Source organism: Poecilia reticulata, chromosome 9 (assembly GCF_904066995.2).
Source record: "Poecilia reticulata chromosome 9, P_reticulata-male-v2, whole genome shotgun sequence".
In the NCBI taxonomy this organism is placed as follows: Eukaryota; Metazoa; Chordata; class Actinopteri; order Cyprinodontiformes; family Poeciliidae; genus Poecilia; species Poecilia reticulata.
Genome location: NC_088838.1, coordinates 10457976 through 10474220, shown reverse-complemented (window position 1 = coordinate 10474220; position 16245 = coordinate 10457976). Strand labels below are relative to the sequence as shown.

At 42.1% G+C, this 16245-nt stretch overlaps 1 protein-coding gene across 2 annotated transcripts; it reads right to left on the bottom strand.

Annotated features, from left to right (window-relative positions):
• Positions 1-9685: 9685 nt before the first annotated feature.
• On the bottom strand, positions 9686-15977 carry asb6 (ankyrin repeat and SOCS box containing 6). 2 transcript variants are annotated; one of them, XM_008419238.2, is made up of 7 exons: positions 15847-15977; positions 15418-15541; positions 15047-15219; positions 13577-13683; positions 13393-13501; positions 13221-13307; positions 9686-10822 (listed from the first exon to the last, which is right to left on the bottom strand). In XM_008419238.2, the coding sequence occupies exons 2-7, from the start codon at positions 15525-15527 to the stop codon at positions 10101-10103; spliced, it is 1308 nt and encodes a 435-aa protein (XP_008417460.2). In that variant the 5' UTR covers positions 15528-15541; positions 15847-15977; the 3' UTR covers positions 9686-10100. The 2 variants fall into 2 exon arrangements, with proteins under 2 accessions (XP_008417460.2, XP_081466646.1); XM_081610520.1 differs by lacking the exon at positions 15847-15977 and adding an exon at positions 15641-15840.
• Between the last annotated feature and the right edge of the window lie 268 nt (positions 15978-16245).

Sequence of the window (16245 nt, the reverse complement as noted above, 5' to 3'; positions counted from 1 at the left end):
TGACTGGTGTGTGTGGAAGACCAATCTATTGATCCAGCGCATCCCTCAAAGGGACGAGGATCACTGTCGGGAGCCGAGATAGGGAAGACAAGGTCAGGTCACCTATGAGAGATGCACCCCAAACCTATTTCATCAGCGCAGACCCTCCCAGACAGGCCTCAAAAGCAAGCGATCAATAACGCCTCGGTAACAATGGAAACAGAAATAACGCGCAAAGTAGGTATAGATGTCCGCCTAGGTTCGAGCGGAAGGAAATCCCATTTACGGAAAGTTTTAAGAGAAAAACTCAAAGGAAAATAAGAATGAGCACGATGGTTTTATGTTCAAAATAATAATATCATGGCTTGATGCCAATCAATGATGTGCCATCACAAAACACGCACACATACACACAACTGTGCGCAAATAGTGTGCCTGTTTCCTCTCTCTTTCCCACTTTCTCTCCAGCACACTCTTCTCCACGCAGACACACACACACTCACACACACACACACCCTTCCTCCATCATGAATAAACCATACTGTGTCTGTGAGTCATATACCACCCCCACATCCCTCTCTAACCCACTCCCCCATTCGCTGCTGCTGCTGCTGCAAGAGTAAGAAAAAACACTAATTAACGTGATGGCTAGCTCCAGCTCCTGTCAGCAGCTTGTGGGGGCCCTTCTCATCCAGCCAGGCTCTGCTGGTCTCTGGTTTTAGCAGCTCTCGCTCTCTCTCTCTCTCTCCTTCTCCCCAGTCGCCATCTCGGGAGAACCGGGGCCCCCTTATTCATATGCAGCCCCAGTCACAGGCACCTGGAAGCAGCCGGCACCACCTCCACCAGCAGCACCACAGACCCCCACCCCAATAACGTGTCTATCACCAGTACCCCCACCTTAGTCAAGCCCACCTTCTGTCAATTTAGAGCCCCCCACCCCCTACACTCCCAACAACCCCTTCCCTCACTCAGTTTATGGTCAAAGAAACCAGCACATCCACCCAATAGCTGCAAAACGCATACAGATCCTTTATTTCTTTTGTCTTTTTAAAAACAAACCAGAATACAAACTATAGCTGAGGAGACGTGGGAGCAGCAGACTTCATCTAGGAGATGACACAACCCAACTGATGGGTTGAATCACCCAACAGTGGAGAGAGCAAGAGAGAAAGAGACAGGAAGGGCTGCGTGCCTTGGTTGGACTGGCTCGGTAACCATGACAACACAGCCGGGAGAGCGAGAAACAGGAACATACAGAATCTGTTTCTGCTGAGACTTGCACATGTGGCACAGTGCTGCTTTGCCTCCAAGAAGAAATGAAGGGGAGGTGTGTGTGTGTGCGTGTGTGTGTGTGTGTGTGTGTGTGCGTGTGTGTGTGTGTGTGTGTGTGCGTGTGCGTGTGTGTGCGTGTGCGTGTGTGTGTGTGTGGGGAGGGGGGGTGTGCGTGCGTGTGTGCGTGTACTTGTATTTGTTCTTCTTATTCCTCCTTCTCTAGGACATTTTGGGGTATAATAAGCTGCCTTCTTAAGAACGATAGGCCTTCTGGGGACCAAGCCCGGTGCTAATGCGGTGGAATATAATTTTCAGGTTAAGGATTAAAGCTAGGGCTAAAGTGTGAAGTAAGCTTAGACTAAGATTGCAATGTAACAAGGATGTCTAAACTTAAGAGTAGGTGAAACTTGTTCACTGTTCCTCTGACGACCTACAGACTTTAAGCTGATCAAAGCCCAGTCCTAATGTGGAGGGCTACTTTCTTTAGGGTGATTACGATTAAGGTGTGAATAAAGTTTAATTTAAGGTAGGTTATGTGTGTACTATTACAGGGTTACAGATGGGGACAAATGAGGTTACACAGTCAATATGATGTCCTAACAAGCATATATCTGAGTGCGTGATGTGTGTGTGTAGTCTTGTAGTTCATACAGTGAAAGGACCATTTTTCCAACAAATAATAGGTTGTGAGGACTGACTGCTCTTTACAAGGTCCAGAGCCCGGGCCCCATCAGAAGAGGGGCTGTTTTTGGGCTATGGTTAGATTTGGGACTAAGGCTTGAGCTTGGTTAGGGTTAGTAATGTACTTTAATATGATTAAGTTCATAAGGGTCGGGCTATAAAAAATGAATGAAAAGCAAATGGAAGTCAATGTAAAAGTGTGTGTGTGCCTGTGCGTGTGTGTGTGTGAGGACCATTCGAGGCATTTTCCCCTAAAAATGGACTTCATTTGTGAAAAGTGTGGACATCTTTCTGTTCTTCGCTTTTTTGTTTCAGTTGGAATGCGCTCTACTAGTAAGACATGGTGTGAATTAAGTTTTGGTTAAGGTTAGGCTTAGGCATCTATTAACAGCCAGGGCTAGGGAAAATGTCTGGGTAAGGCATTAATGCCTCAACTAAAATGATCAGAAGTCAATACAAAGTCCTCAGACCGACAGAAGTACAAGGATGTGTGTGTTGGTGTGTATGAGCGTTTTAATGAAGCATACATGCCAGATCTCGCTCAAAGCTAGCCTGACTTAGTCAGAGTGACTCACACTACAAAAGATAGCAAGACATGGTAAAAACAAAGCAACGAGTGCTGCTCTGAGTGGAAGACTTTGTTGGAATACTTGGAGTTAATCTGGGCTAAAATATTCAGACATAAAGATAAAACTCAGAACACGGAGGCAAAGCAGGGCAACGTTTTTTTTTTTTTTTTTTGCCTATTTTTCCTTCCCTGTGCCTCTCTCCACCGCTCCCCTTCTGCCTGCCTTTTCTTTTTTGCTCCCGCTCCCTCTTTCTACAGGCTCAGACTCACTCCCCCCTCCCTTCCCCTTTCCTCAAGGGAATAAAGGTCGTAACGCAAATGATTACTCAAACCGGGGTTGCCATGGAGACGGCGTCACGTGACCAGGGAAGGCATGCATAGACCACAACAAAGAGGTGGATCAGGAACCAGCAGCTCTGGAAAAGAGCTGTAGCTCGCCTTGCTGGTGCCTCAGAGTATTTCACTCAGATTCAGAGGCTCTCTTTTTCAAAAGAAATAGGCGAAGCGAGCTGCGTGAAACACGAGGGGGAGAAAAAGCAGAGAGAGAGAGAGAGAGAAAAGAGCTGGGAGCTAGGTCTGGAGGCTGTAATGAATCTAGGCTGTTTCACTGCAGTGTGTGCTATATATTCTGCCATTCACCAGCATACCAAGGGTGTGTCCTATTCATCATGTCCTTCTTGGAGGCAAAGCTCAGGCGCCAGTTGTCTGGAATTTCAGTGAAATGGCGTCAGTAGTAGGGATGTGGAGGGTGGTGGACTTTCTGAAGTTCTAAAACAGGAATCAGGGTAGAGAGTTTTTACATTTAGTTGTTCCGCTTAGAAATCACGAGTGTAAAGGAGAGTGACTTTACTGGTTAAATCCCCCCCTCCCCCCCCAAAAAAAACCCCCCAAGAAAATAAACAAGCCCGTTTAAGCAAAATCGGTAGACATTTTTAGACTAGTACGACATTTAAAAGTTTTGATAAATGATACGCAGTAATTGTAGGGTTTGGAAATATGTGGAGGTTTACTAAACAAATCTTCAAAAGTCTCTTATCTAAGCATGCGACAGAGAGTAAAACCTGTAGCGACTGGTGAGAACGGCAGCCGGTATTTGTCAGGCTAAAGCAGGAAAAGACACCTGGAGCAGAATGGGAAGGTGGCCTGCCCCAACAGGATTCAGTTATCCTGCATCCTCTCCACCCCCACTCTGAGATTAGTTTGCGCTCTAGCTGAACCCAGCAGCCTGCGACACGTCTTTCAGAAACCACCCCCCTCCCACCCTCTCCAAGTGCACACACACGCACGCACACACACACACACACGCACTTCTCCACACCCAGTCAAAAATGTTTCTTAAAGGTCTCACCCAAACAGCAATTTTCTAGAAGATAAAACACATTGAAGCTGGTAGATGTGAAGAATACGTGCTAGGGGCAGCTCGTTTCTGGTGTGCTCCACCAAACGCGGGACCGGCAAAAGAAAGGAACGGGGTGCATTTTTTTCGCATGAAGTCACCCCATCTGCAGCTACGCATTTTTCCCAGTTTCTTTTTCTCCTTCCTTGCATTTAAGTCCAACACATACAGTAAATAGTAAAAAGCATGCACACTGTCTTTTGAGGGGTTCTGCGAGCCCCTTCACTGACTGATTGGTTGACTCCTTTCGAAGTCCACCTCAACTCCCATGGGGTTCCTGGCAGCAGCTGAGTGTTCGGTGATGTCTGCAATTATCCCGTGTCTAGACAATGTCTAGAGAAAGACAGGGAGATGCACCCTCTGCATGGGCGGCACTCAGAGGAGAAGGGGGGTAAAAAAAAAAAAAGGCCCTGAATAAATCGTGGAGCCTTTTGGTAGTTGATGGAGTTGTGAATGAAAAGGTCAGGGCCGCACAAGGAACTCACACTGCCTAAAGAGATCAGTAAGATGCTTTTTAAAAAATATATAATATCAGTAGATAATGTATTACTGTTGTTTTTACACTTGTTTCCCTTGGTTGGAAACATGTTATCTAATATTTCTTGAAAAAAACTTTAAGGAATATTAGATTAGTGAATACGACTTGTGTCATAAAAAGATTGCTTTTGGATTTTGCTCTTCCTAATTTGTTCATGAAAATGGTCTGAATGTATTTTAGCTACAAACATTACGGTGGACCCTGCCCATTTATGGTTCACTACTCACACATTTGCCTATTCATGGATTTTTCTGTGGAATGTAGCTCCTAATTATTTACAGGAAATTAATCAATTGGTGGATCTATTGTAGAGCATGTCTTAAATATAAGAAGGAAAATGCAGCTTGGGAAGGTGAAATACCTAGGTGATAGGCTCCTGGACGAACTAAAGGCTGCCGGTATTTGCAAAACAGCCAATCCAGGAGTGCCATTCATTTTCCTTGATAGTGATTGGCTGTAACCTCAAGAATGGAGAAAAGGAAGAATGTGGACGCTAGCTAGTGCGATAGTGTTAAGACAGGTTTTCAATGTGTATTAATTCATACAAAGATACATTTGATTTTTGAACTATGAACAAAAGTACTTTAAGAATTTTTGAACTACATGGCTGTGGAGTTTTCAGTTATTTGAGGGCAACTGTGGCCTTTAATCCCCACAAATGGTTCACTTTACACAAATCTAAAGTCCTTTGCAAAAATATTCATACTTCTTGAACCTTTCCACATTTGGTCAGATTTAGCCACACACTACAATCTATATTTTAATTGTAGGATATAAAACATGAAGTAGTCCATACTTATGAAGGAAAAGAAGCATGATACACACTTAACTTAAAAAAAAATATCTATGCATGTGTATTTAGCACCTCGACTCTGATACCCCTGAACAAAATCCAGTGCAACCTATTCTGAAGTTCTCGTATTTGCCAGTAGAGTCCACCTGTGTGGACTCTAAATAAATCTAATGATTCTGTGAAGGCATCAGATGTTTGTTAAGGAACAGCCTCATGAAGACCAAGTAACACTCCTGAGTGGTCAGGGATACAGTTGTGGAGAAGTTTAAGAGACGTTTAGTTTAGAAAATATTGTCCCAAGCCTTGAACGTCTCACAAAGCACTATTCAGGTCCACTATCCAAAAATTGAAAGTGTGGCATGGCTCTCCTCCTACACTGATAGGCCAGGCAAGGAGAGGATTGAGTAGTGAAGCATCTTGAGGCACATGGTAACTCCGGAGGAGCCGTAGAGATCTACACTTTCCCCTTGAACAACCCCAATCAGACGAGAAGAAAGTCATTTCTGATAGGACGACAAAAATGTCCCATTTTGCCACAAGCTATGCTGGAGACACAGCAAACCTGTAAAAGAAGGAGACCAGTCAGATGTGACCAAAACCAAACCGCTTGAGATGTGACCAAAACTGAACTGCTTGGAACAGGAAAGAAAAAAAAACCCACTGCCCACATTATTCAGAATGATACTGGATCAGGCCCAAGGAAGCTGGTCAGAGTTGATGCAAACATGCATGGTAATACAGAAAACTGAAACAAAGACAGATAAAGCCTGAAGTAAATGGACTGAACTTATATAGAGCTTTTTCAATCATTTTGATCACTCAAAGCACTTTACACTAGAGTTACATTCCCCCATTTATACACCAATGTGCAGATCAGTAGGCAATTTGGGGTTGCATGTGACAGGAGGAAGCTGGAATTGAACCTACAGCCTTCCGATCACAAGACGACTACTCTACCCACAGAGCCGCAGTCGCCCCAAGGTGGTACATGTTAGACTCGGCCAGGAACCCACGCCTGGCAGACAATGACCCCGGAGCTACAATGTGAATGTATTAGAATGGCCAAGTCAAATTCAACTGAGATTTTGTGGAATGACTTGAAAGTTGATGTTCACAGGTGATCATCCGATCTATGTTTGAGATATTTTGCAAAAAACTGACATTTTTGTCAATTTTTAGATGTTCAAATCTCATAGAGCTTTAATTGCAGAAAACAATGCTGCTACAAATTTTTGACTCGGTGGCTGAATACCTACAGTACACAATACACACACAATACTTTATATACCTGTAAAGAACAAGGAAAACTTCTATTTCACCTGTGAAAGACACTGTTGATTCTCCATCCTTGGTTTCTTTCTGAGACCGAATAGAAATAAAACATCACAGTCCAACGTGAATCAAATTTCCAGCTCAACTGTGAGTGATGATGTACACAGAAATTTGGACTGACAAGGAAAAATATCAGGAGAAATGTTGTCACAGAGCAGTAATGTGGAGACACAGCAAACTAGCACCCTACCCAGATTTTTAAAAGTGTTTTTAAAAGCTGAGTATGCCTGTAATTGGCCACAGTGGTAAATGAAAACCTAAGCTAAAATTCGAGCAGCAGTCTGGTAGATGCTGTAATTTCCTCTCTGGTTCTGACCAGCAGGATAATCTGATTTGCAATGACATGTGCCATTACTCCCTTTTCTCCAACCAACTGTGCCACCAAAATAATTTAGTGAAAGATGGCAAAAGTGAATAAAAGCTGCTGAAAGTCTCAATCTTGCCAGTACAATCAGTCTGCATTTGAGTTTTTTCACTCCAACACAGCAATCTAGCTGTCAAACTGTTAGTCCAAACACCTAATCTGTCATGGCTTTTGAACTCTAAAAGTCTGTTTAAGTTAAGTTTTCACAAAAGCGTGCTGTTTAGACTTTAAATGTCACTCCAAATCATTTCCACACCTGAGGTTAGTTGGACGGAAATTAAGATACTGATAAAAATCTGTTATTCATCTGGCTTAGAAAAAGAAGTTGCTTCTCCGGTCGATCATCTTGAGTAAACAAGAAGAACAGGCATTTGCACAGAACGGGACATATTTTCACTGTAAAACAACAAGTTTTCTTACTTGAGAAACTTTGTACTCAGAACCAACACCTGCTCCAGCTGGAGTGGCTGGTGATTGTCAGTGTTCAATTGTCACTGTGGCATAAACTATCTAATTCCCTCAACTTTTGGTTATTTCTTCCTTCCTTACCGTGAGGTTCAAATGTTTTATAAATGTAACAAAAGTTCTTCGCTTTGAAACCATAACCCTCTTTTCATGAGCACCAGGTCTTTTGGCGAGATCAATCCTTTCTTTAACCAATTATCAGTGGCACATCCATTCCAAAATGTGACATAAGAAAGGCCTTTTATGTGTGAGTAAATACTACAACTGTTTGATTTATGCATACAAATAAACATAATCTTTACTGAGTATGATTTTTGTATTTGTTATTTCCAAAAAGAAATCAGTGTAAATCCACTTTCATTTCAAGAAATATTTTCACATGTTCAAAAATTAGCAAACTCTTATAAGACCAATGGAGATGGGCACAGATTACCCCTGAACAGACAATGGACAACGGATAGACGGATGTAGTAAATATGCCCAGCCTGTATGTGGTGATGTAATGCAGTCACTGAAATATACCAAAAGCAAAGAAGCTTTCTGTTAAGTCTGAGATTCTACGAGTCGAGGGTTAGCTTAGGGGTGGTACCGTGAGATTGTTTTCGAATAGTTGTGTATTGGTTTGCTACATGAAAATCCAACAAATTAAAATATCTCAGACTGATATGGGCTTAGAATTTTTCAAAACATCTGTTCATTAAAAAAAGAAAAAGAAAAGAAAGAAAAAAAGATTTGGGCCACCCAGAACCTAGGGGCCCTGGGCTACAGCCTCGCTAAGCCCTTCCTGAAGTCCGACCTAGGGTGGAGCCTTTCTTTTTTTAGAGAGGCGTAGCAGCTAAGGCCTGTTTGCTTCCCAAGAAAGTGTTGTTGAATTCCTTAACCTCTTCTGAGCTGATTGTGACTCATCCGTTTCATAATTTCTAGTTGTTTTTATTTCCCTTCAACAATTTTACATTGCTCAAAAGCTTTTGTATTTCAACCTTTCTGGTTAACACTTAGCTACTATTACCATCTTATTTTAAAACCATTTTTGAACTACTTTGGACAAATTAAAGAGGTATAGTACAAAATACTAAAAGTACAAGCCCTCAGAGACCCTTGGTATATAGCGGTGAGAGAAAAGGCTATCAGAGAATAAGCAGGTGTGCTGGGAAAGACCCACGGGCTTCGGGGAGAGGATAGATCAATAACTAATTTCAGTACAGAGCTTCACTCGCACTGTTTTTCCAATAAACGTTGGTTGGAGAGTTACTGGCTTAGCCCTCCCCCCCCCACACTATCTCTGCTCCATCACCTTCCGCCAGCAGGGATTGGAGACGGTGGAAGAGGCTCGTTTCTGTCACTGCTGCGCACATCTGCATGGTCAGGATTATGCTCCCGCAGCTAGTGTATGGTGTACATCTAAACCAATGGTGCTTTCTTTCATATGTCCTCTATGAGCGCACTCTCTCAACCGTCCCACGCATCCTGTCCGTGTATCTCTAATGTTTCTTTTTTTTTCTCTCTCTCTCTCCCTCTCTCTCTCTATTTATCTCTTCTTCCTCCTTCAACCGCCTCCCATCTTCCCTCCCTCCCTCCCTCGTCCGACCAGGGCCAGCGTTGAGGTTTTGTCAAGAGCATGCAGGCAGATTCAGACGGACAGGAGAGTGAAGCGTGTGTCATGCAGCTCTCTGCTGCTGCTGCTGCTGCTGAGGCTCTTCTCCTCAGAGGCTGTGACCTAGATAACCAAGAGGAGCTGGAGCGCCTGCAAGCCTTGGAGCCACTCCAGCTTCAGCAATGTCAGGAAGGGGTTAGTTGTATAACACACAATGTCCTATTTAGTTTAGTCGGCACACGTACACTTTACACATGAACACATGCGTACCCTATAGTCCCTCCTATACCGTCGTAGTGCGGATTTATGGTATTTTATTTTTCATGCGTTTCTCTTGCCGAAGCAGTGTTAAACAAGCCGAGTGAGAGGGAAAGAGGAGAATTCATCTGTATTTAATCAGAAACATTAGGAATGCTTGGTGAAGCTTTCTACTTCAGCAGCCACATTATGTCAAAGCTACAAAAGGCAGACTCTTCCTGCTGTGCTGCTGCCTTTAACTCGCGCCGCTTTATTTAGCAGCTATTCTGAGGTTCGGTGTATGAGCACAACCATGTGGTACATACATGGCATTAATTATTCCCCTTGTGCAGGTAGCCTGTGAGTGCAGCACTCCTACCCGGCGCTACACTGCCACTTACTGGACAATTAAAGGCAGGAGCAATTTTTAGAGAATGCAAAGAAGTGTAAAAACAAGCCAATCGAAAAGTGTTCATCACATTTTCTTTATTCCAATGATATGGAAAAACTTACATAAATTACACAACACAGCATCACCACAAAAAGGCCATAAGATGTAGATGGATTCTACTCAAATGGAACAAGTGTAATGACTAAAGGAAAAAAAAAAAATCTTAGATCATTGCGTGTGCTTCAACACTGCCATCATGTGGTTTCATTTTGTACTGCAGAATTTTAAATTATTTACATTTAGCTGTACAAAAACAAAGATTGTAAAAACATTAGTATTTCAATGTAAAAAAAAAAAGGGAGTGGGTGGGGGTGGGGGGGTAAGAAAAATAATTCAGAGCAAAAAAGGCATTAAGGTTTTGTCACTTTTTGTTCAATTTGCAAATATAACAGCTAAATTTACAATTTCCTTTCAGGCTAATTAGTTTCTATTAACCCTGAGTGTGTTGGGGTTTGAAGCAGGCCCAGCCAGCCTTTGGGGTGTAGGTGAGCTCTGGAAGCAGAAAGTCTTTCAGTCTGTCTGGTAAAGGCAATGCTTTTACTCTGTCCACCAGTGGCCAGGGCTGTAGGTAGCTCCTTATGAATGACCTAGACAGGCAACGTAGAGGCGGGGGGCTTCCTTCACGCTCCACTACGCGATTGTGTAGACCTATTAGAGCCTGAGCGTACGGGTGAGAGTCCAGGTTGGCCACAGGGAGCTCTGGCCTCGAAGGCAGATTCAGCGTTGGGACGTTTACCCTCGCCAAGTCCAGCAACATCTCCGCCTGCTCCAAGAGCTCAGCGGCGTGACTCTGATCGGTGCAGCGCAGCAGGGCGGTTTGAAGCCTCTGGAAGAGCAGGCTGTAACCCGACCAACAGGAGGAACTGTGGTGGGAGCAGACCAGAGAGGCTCCGCTCTGGATCAGGAGCACGGCCAGAGGAAAGAGCAAGTCGAAGTGCTCCAGGCTCGTCTGAGTCAGCGAGGCCTCGCCGTCCTCGTTCAGGCAGCAGCTGGGGTCCACGCCGTGGGACAGTAGGAGCTGCGTGGCCTTGAGGCAGAATTTACCGATCTCGGCGGCATCCTCGGCGCTGGCATCCAGAGCCTCCTTCACCAGGAACACCAAGGACGACTCCACCGTTTCGCCGTCTACTGTAGCAGCATTGACGTCGGCCCCTTGATACAGCAACGACATACAGATGAAAAAAAATAAACCCCAAAAGTTTTCTTACGTAAAACCGCATTGCATTTTATTGCCCTTTCACGTGACAAACCAAGATAAATTAAATCGCAACTGTGAAGTGAAAGAAAAAAAGGACCCGTGGTTTTCCAGATTTCTCACAATGCTAAAAAAAAACCCCCCTAAGAGTGGTGTGCATCGGCAATCAGCCCTCTTGAGCCTGTACTTTGGAGAACCACTGATTACTGCATACTATATATAACTACAAGTGTTTTGGAGCATGTCTCTACAGGATCAGAATTTTTTTGCACATAGCTCAAGCTCAGACTGAATGGATACCATCGCTGATCATTAATTTGTAATTTTTCCAGATTACACTTTTAGTAAAAAATAAATAAAACCCACAAGTCTGTCCTGCTCTACTTTATAGGTGTGCTCTAACATGAGGTTGCAAAGTAACTAAATCAAAAAAAAAGTTCAAGTGTATGAATACACTGCATGACTAAAAAAAAAAAGTTAGATTAAAAAAATAAGGTAATTATTTCTTGTATTAACTTATTGTTTTCTTGGACTGTTTGGAAGAAATAACAAACCTCTGCCAAGACCGATAATCAGTTGGGTTCATGCATTTGGCGGCTATATAGTTTTTATTTCATACAAAGTTCCTAAAGGTGGATTAAGTTTTCAGCAAACATTTCTTAACACCAGCATGGTTTTATTAATTATACAACAGAGAAATATGTCTCATACTGTTCTATTACTTTCTTCTGATTTCGGATATGCGGAGTTCAAACACAAAATCTGAAAAAAAATTACAACAGAGATTAAACAAACTCTTAATAGGAAATATCTGAAACTTATTTGGATGAGCTGCCGTAGCCTAAACTGAACCAAAACCTTCCTCCTGATCCTCAAGGATTTAAAGAGGCTGGCAGCTTGTGAATAATCAGGGGAGACAGCTGCAGAAGCAATTGTTTTTTTTCTTCTTTTAGCTTTTGTAACGGTGCCTCAGACGACCCCTGATGGCGTTTTAATTTTCTTCTGGAGGCTGAACAATCATCGCGGTGCTGCGGCGGAGACTTGTGCTCCCCCTCAGCCGTCGTGCGGCGGAGTCAAAGAATTTCTCCCAGGAAAATGATTAGAAGTTTGTTCTGCAAGATTCTCAGAACTCTGAAACTACTTTGCGAGATTGTATTTTGACCCATTTTGTACAACTGACTGTGCGAGTTTTGCTCCAGATAATAAAAGATGTGCGTCTCTGCCTCGTGCCTGCAGGAGTGTCATTGATCAGAACTTGAACTGTTTCAATAACAACCAAGTTGGACAGAATGATATACAACAGGTCAGGTAGGTTGTTGTTGAAGCTGTGCTATCGTGCTGGTTGCATAAGGGTTCTGGACAGCTTTAGCATGCACCAAATCACCAGGTTTAATTACTAGTTTGTGGTCTTCATTGGTACAGTGTCAAAGTACTACAGCCACAGATAAGAATGGACAATTTTCTTAATTAACTTTTATTTATGTTGTAAGTGAAAAATTTAGGATTTGCTCTCAGGTTTTGTCTTACTGTAACCAGAGCATTTCCACAATGCTGAGGCATCAACGTGCATGAGGGGGATGAACCAGTTAACGCTCTTGTTTTTTTTTTTATTTGCCTGCAAGGACTTTCTAAATCCAGCAGATGTCACTGCAGGTGACAAAGCAACACAGTCTCAGCACAGTGTCGACACAGTTTGGGAAATGTGCCAAATGGATATTCTTTTGACCACAAGAGTTTCTAAAGGACAGCCTTATGTTTCTAAAAATATAACCAACATTACAGAGTTTAATGTTACTTATATGGAACCTTTCTGCTGTGGTGCTGGGTTAATGTTAGCATGTTAACATTTTGTTTTAATGGGAATTGTTGATAATTTGGCTTGCAAACAGAGATGGTTTTTCTCCTGCTTGGCTTTGAATGTCATAAAAATTGATTACCTTTGATTTAGCTGCTTTCTGTGCAGCTTTACTCAACACCAGTAGTTAAGAGATGCAGCAGCCACTCCGTCACTATTTACATCAATATAGAAGGGATAAACCAAAACCACCTGAATTGTTAGGGAAATCCAAAACAACATGGATGGTTTCCAGTACAATTTTGTGAACAAAAACAAGTGGCACATTTTTATATGCATAAAATACTAGAGCGTAGACAAACATCAGAGGTTGAGTTTCTTTAAGGGCTCTGATCATTTAAAGAAAGCCTTGATCAAGACTCGCATCCAATGCTTTGATCAGATTAGATTAAGTTAATTACACTTGTAGCATTTAAAGTTTCAGTTAACACTTGACCAACCAAAGAGAGAACAGACAAACACAGAGAAGCTGGAGACCATTTAAGAGTCAGCAGCAGTACCTCTCTCCAGTAAAAGCCGGATGTTCTCTGTGTTGTGCACGGTCAGCCCGTCGCTGCTAGCTAATGCGTGGAGCAAAGGCGTTTTCCCTTTAAGAAAAGAGACCAAGAGACCAACACTTTAGAGCAAATAGATGTATGAGCTGATGTGCTTCAGCAAGGTGGTCCGACATACCATGTTTGTCCCTTGAATTTACATCAGCACCAAGGTCCAGCAATGTGATCAGGCAAGGCAGTCTCTCTGACTCTTCACTCGCAAGGTCCAAGGGACTGCTCTCGTGGATCTGCAGATGTGTAGTAGATGCTGTTTACAGATTCAGGATGGCGATGAATTGGGAGAAAGCAAGATAGAAACTCACCCTGTCCCTCTTTTCAATGTCTGCTCCATGTCCAACCAGCAGCCTCACCATGTTTGGCCTGTTCCTTAAAACAGCTATATGTAGAGGATTGTAGTATGACACAGGGTCTAGACAGAGGAAGAAACATAATAATCTTCAAAGTGATTTTTTAAAATTATCTAATAAACAGTTTCTATATTTGTACACGCACAAAAAAAAAAACGGACAAATAACTAAATGTACATTTTATCTTTGCTTTGCTCCTCTGAAAGCTTGTGGCCTAAATTTTTAGTATGAATGGAATTAAGAGGAAAAACTAGAAAACAGGGAATCTGGAGCACTTTGCATGCTTTGTCAGAACATTTGTCAGTGCCAACTCACAGGAGAGAGGTATTCAGGAGAAGCGAAAGATGAATAAAGGAGCCTCTGCATGGATCCACTAATTATGTCCCACAGGACACGCATGTCTTAAACCACAAGAGGTCACTACAGCAAAGTTTAAGCTGAAGCCTGGTTGTGTAGCAACATAGAAAGAATCTGTTGCTGCACAGTGAAGACAGTGGGATGTCGTGCTTCCGGTATGGGTAATGTTTGCGGCTACTTGGATAAGCAAAGATCATCAGAAAGGTCCTCTCAAGCTTCATCTAATGGTGAAGCTACAGAATAGAGTTTGCATATAGGAAAATTATTAATAAAGAATCTTTACTTTCAGGTTCAATGGTGTCTATGGAAAAATTCATTGATTTCTATGAGTAGCTGATTGATCTCTGTGTCCAAATAATCATTATATTGGTATACAAGTGTAAATAAAGCCCCTGTGAAGGCATAAGCAGTCAATATCTGAAAAAAATTTGGTGCAAAGAGATACTGAGGGGCTTGGCCAAGTGAGGGGATGAGCGTAGGGAGATAAGCAGGGCTGTGGTCAAGACCAGAGAAAGCACGGTTGCCAACTTAGCAACATTTTTTCCTTCAAAAAACCAATTAGTGAGCTCCTCCCCAAAAAAGCCAGATTCATTAGTCCAGTATTGAACAAAGTTTTTTTTAATTTTTTTTTACTGTGAGAATTGGAGAGATACAGAAGTGTTGTTGTTTATTTTTCCTTACTTTTCCTATAAATGGGACAGAAAAAGATCACAAAGCAACTTTTGTTTCCAAATCATCACTCAGGCTGAGCTGGAGTGATGAAGGAGGGTCGGACTAAACTTTAACAAGTATTTCTAATACTTTTGTTTTCTTATTTGTGTCCAAAACTATAATTATAATTAATCAAAACTTCACAAATTTGTCCGAATGCAGTTTGCCATTCCTTTTTTGAGGGGTCCAAAAATATGGGAACAAAAAAAAAAAAACATAAGTCTATCCCTTCACTATTAAAAACGAGGCAGTAGTTGCTGACCTGGCTCCACTGTTCATTAATTTGTCAGAGTTGTACAAACTCTACACTCATGGAAAAAAAAAGTGGCATCTGTGAATCAACCTATGAATGCTAACCTTCAAAATTTATATCAGCTCCATATCGTAGGAGGATCTTGGCTGCATACACCAGTCCCCTCTCTGCCACTTTAAACAGGGCATAGCTGATGCCTTCCAGGAACACCTCAGACTGGGACTCTTGCTCCAGCAGCTCCACCAAAGAGCTACACCGACTGGACTCTTCCTCAGGACTTTTCACAATAAAGAAGAAACAAGACATGTTTAAAAATAATAATGGCAAACACCACTCTACTGAGTTCATTTTTCAATGTAAGAAATTAGAATAAGGAGATTCTGTTTTACTTTCAAATAGATAGTTTGCTAAAAGCAAAAACAGCTAATTTTGAAAATGAAGCATCCTTTCCATTAAGTTGTTTTGTTCGCTTTACCCGTTTTCATTATTGCTCTCTTCTTCTTCAATCCCAACCACACGCATAACAGCGTTAACAAGCGGCTGATACTCATAGATGATCCGCCGGAACCCATGTAGGAAAGGCATGGCTCCTCCACCGTCTACGTGCCACAGACAGAAAACGGGACAATTAGTGGACGTATTCAGTGTCAGTGAAACTGGCTTCAAATATGTTCAAAAAGCAGGTAAAGAAAACATACTTTCCAACGAAAAGACTTGAGGCTAATATATGTGCTGTCAAAAACAATCGTTAGCTTCATGTCAACGCGAGTTGGAGTTCATTAGCGCCATCATTTAGCTGCCATATACAAGGCTAAAACTACAGCTAGCATTAGCATTCGAGCCAGAAATCCTGTCTAAACTTATTTACATGCTAACTTTATTCACAGAAAGTATTCTACATTACCTAAAGCGAAAGAAGCTGATGCAAAATCCCACTGAGCGCTGAACTAATGACACCAGTTTAATTTTCAAAACAGGAAACTTCCTACACGCCCCAAACAGTCCCACCTTGATTTAGTCCCCATTTACCAAGAGACTGACCAAGGTTCCGCCGTCATTAATAGTAAAAAAGGCTAATAAATAAATAAATTAAAAAAACCGTGAGAACATGTGGGAATATATTTATGTTGTTTTATATCTGTCCATAATAGACAATTTCCTGATTTATTTATGGGAAAAGTAAAAAAATACATTTTGGTCAGTAATAGTTTGTCACAAAACCAGAAGCCGTGCACTCGATGCTGCAGAAGCGAACATCGAGCTACTGTAGTGTTGAGGTATGAAATAATAATAATTAAAAAAA

Bases quoted from the DNA above. Each gene is read 5' to 3' on its own strand.
- asb6 (XM_008419238.2), bottom strand. From the start codon at position 15,527: ATGCCTTTCCTACATGGGTTCCGGCGGATCATCTATGAGTATCAGCCG. The intron at 13,502-13,576 runs GTGAGTTTCTAT...ACACATCTGCAG, and splicing joins ACATTGAAAAGAGGGACAGG to ATCCACGAGAGCAGTCCCTT. The intron at 10,823-13,220 runs GTACTGCTGCTG...TGCTGTATCAAG, and splicing joins CCGGCTTTTACTGGAGAGAG to GGGCCGACGTCAATGCTGCT.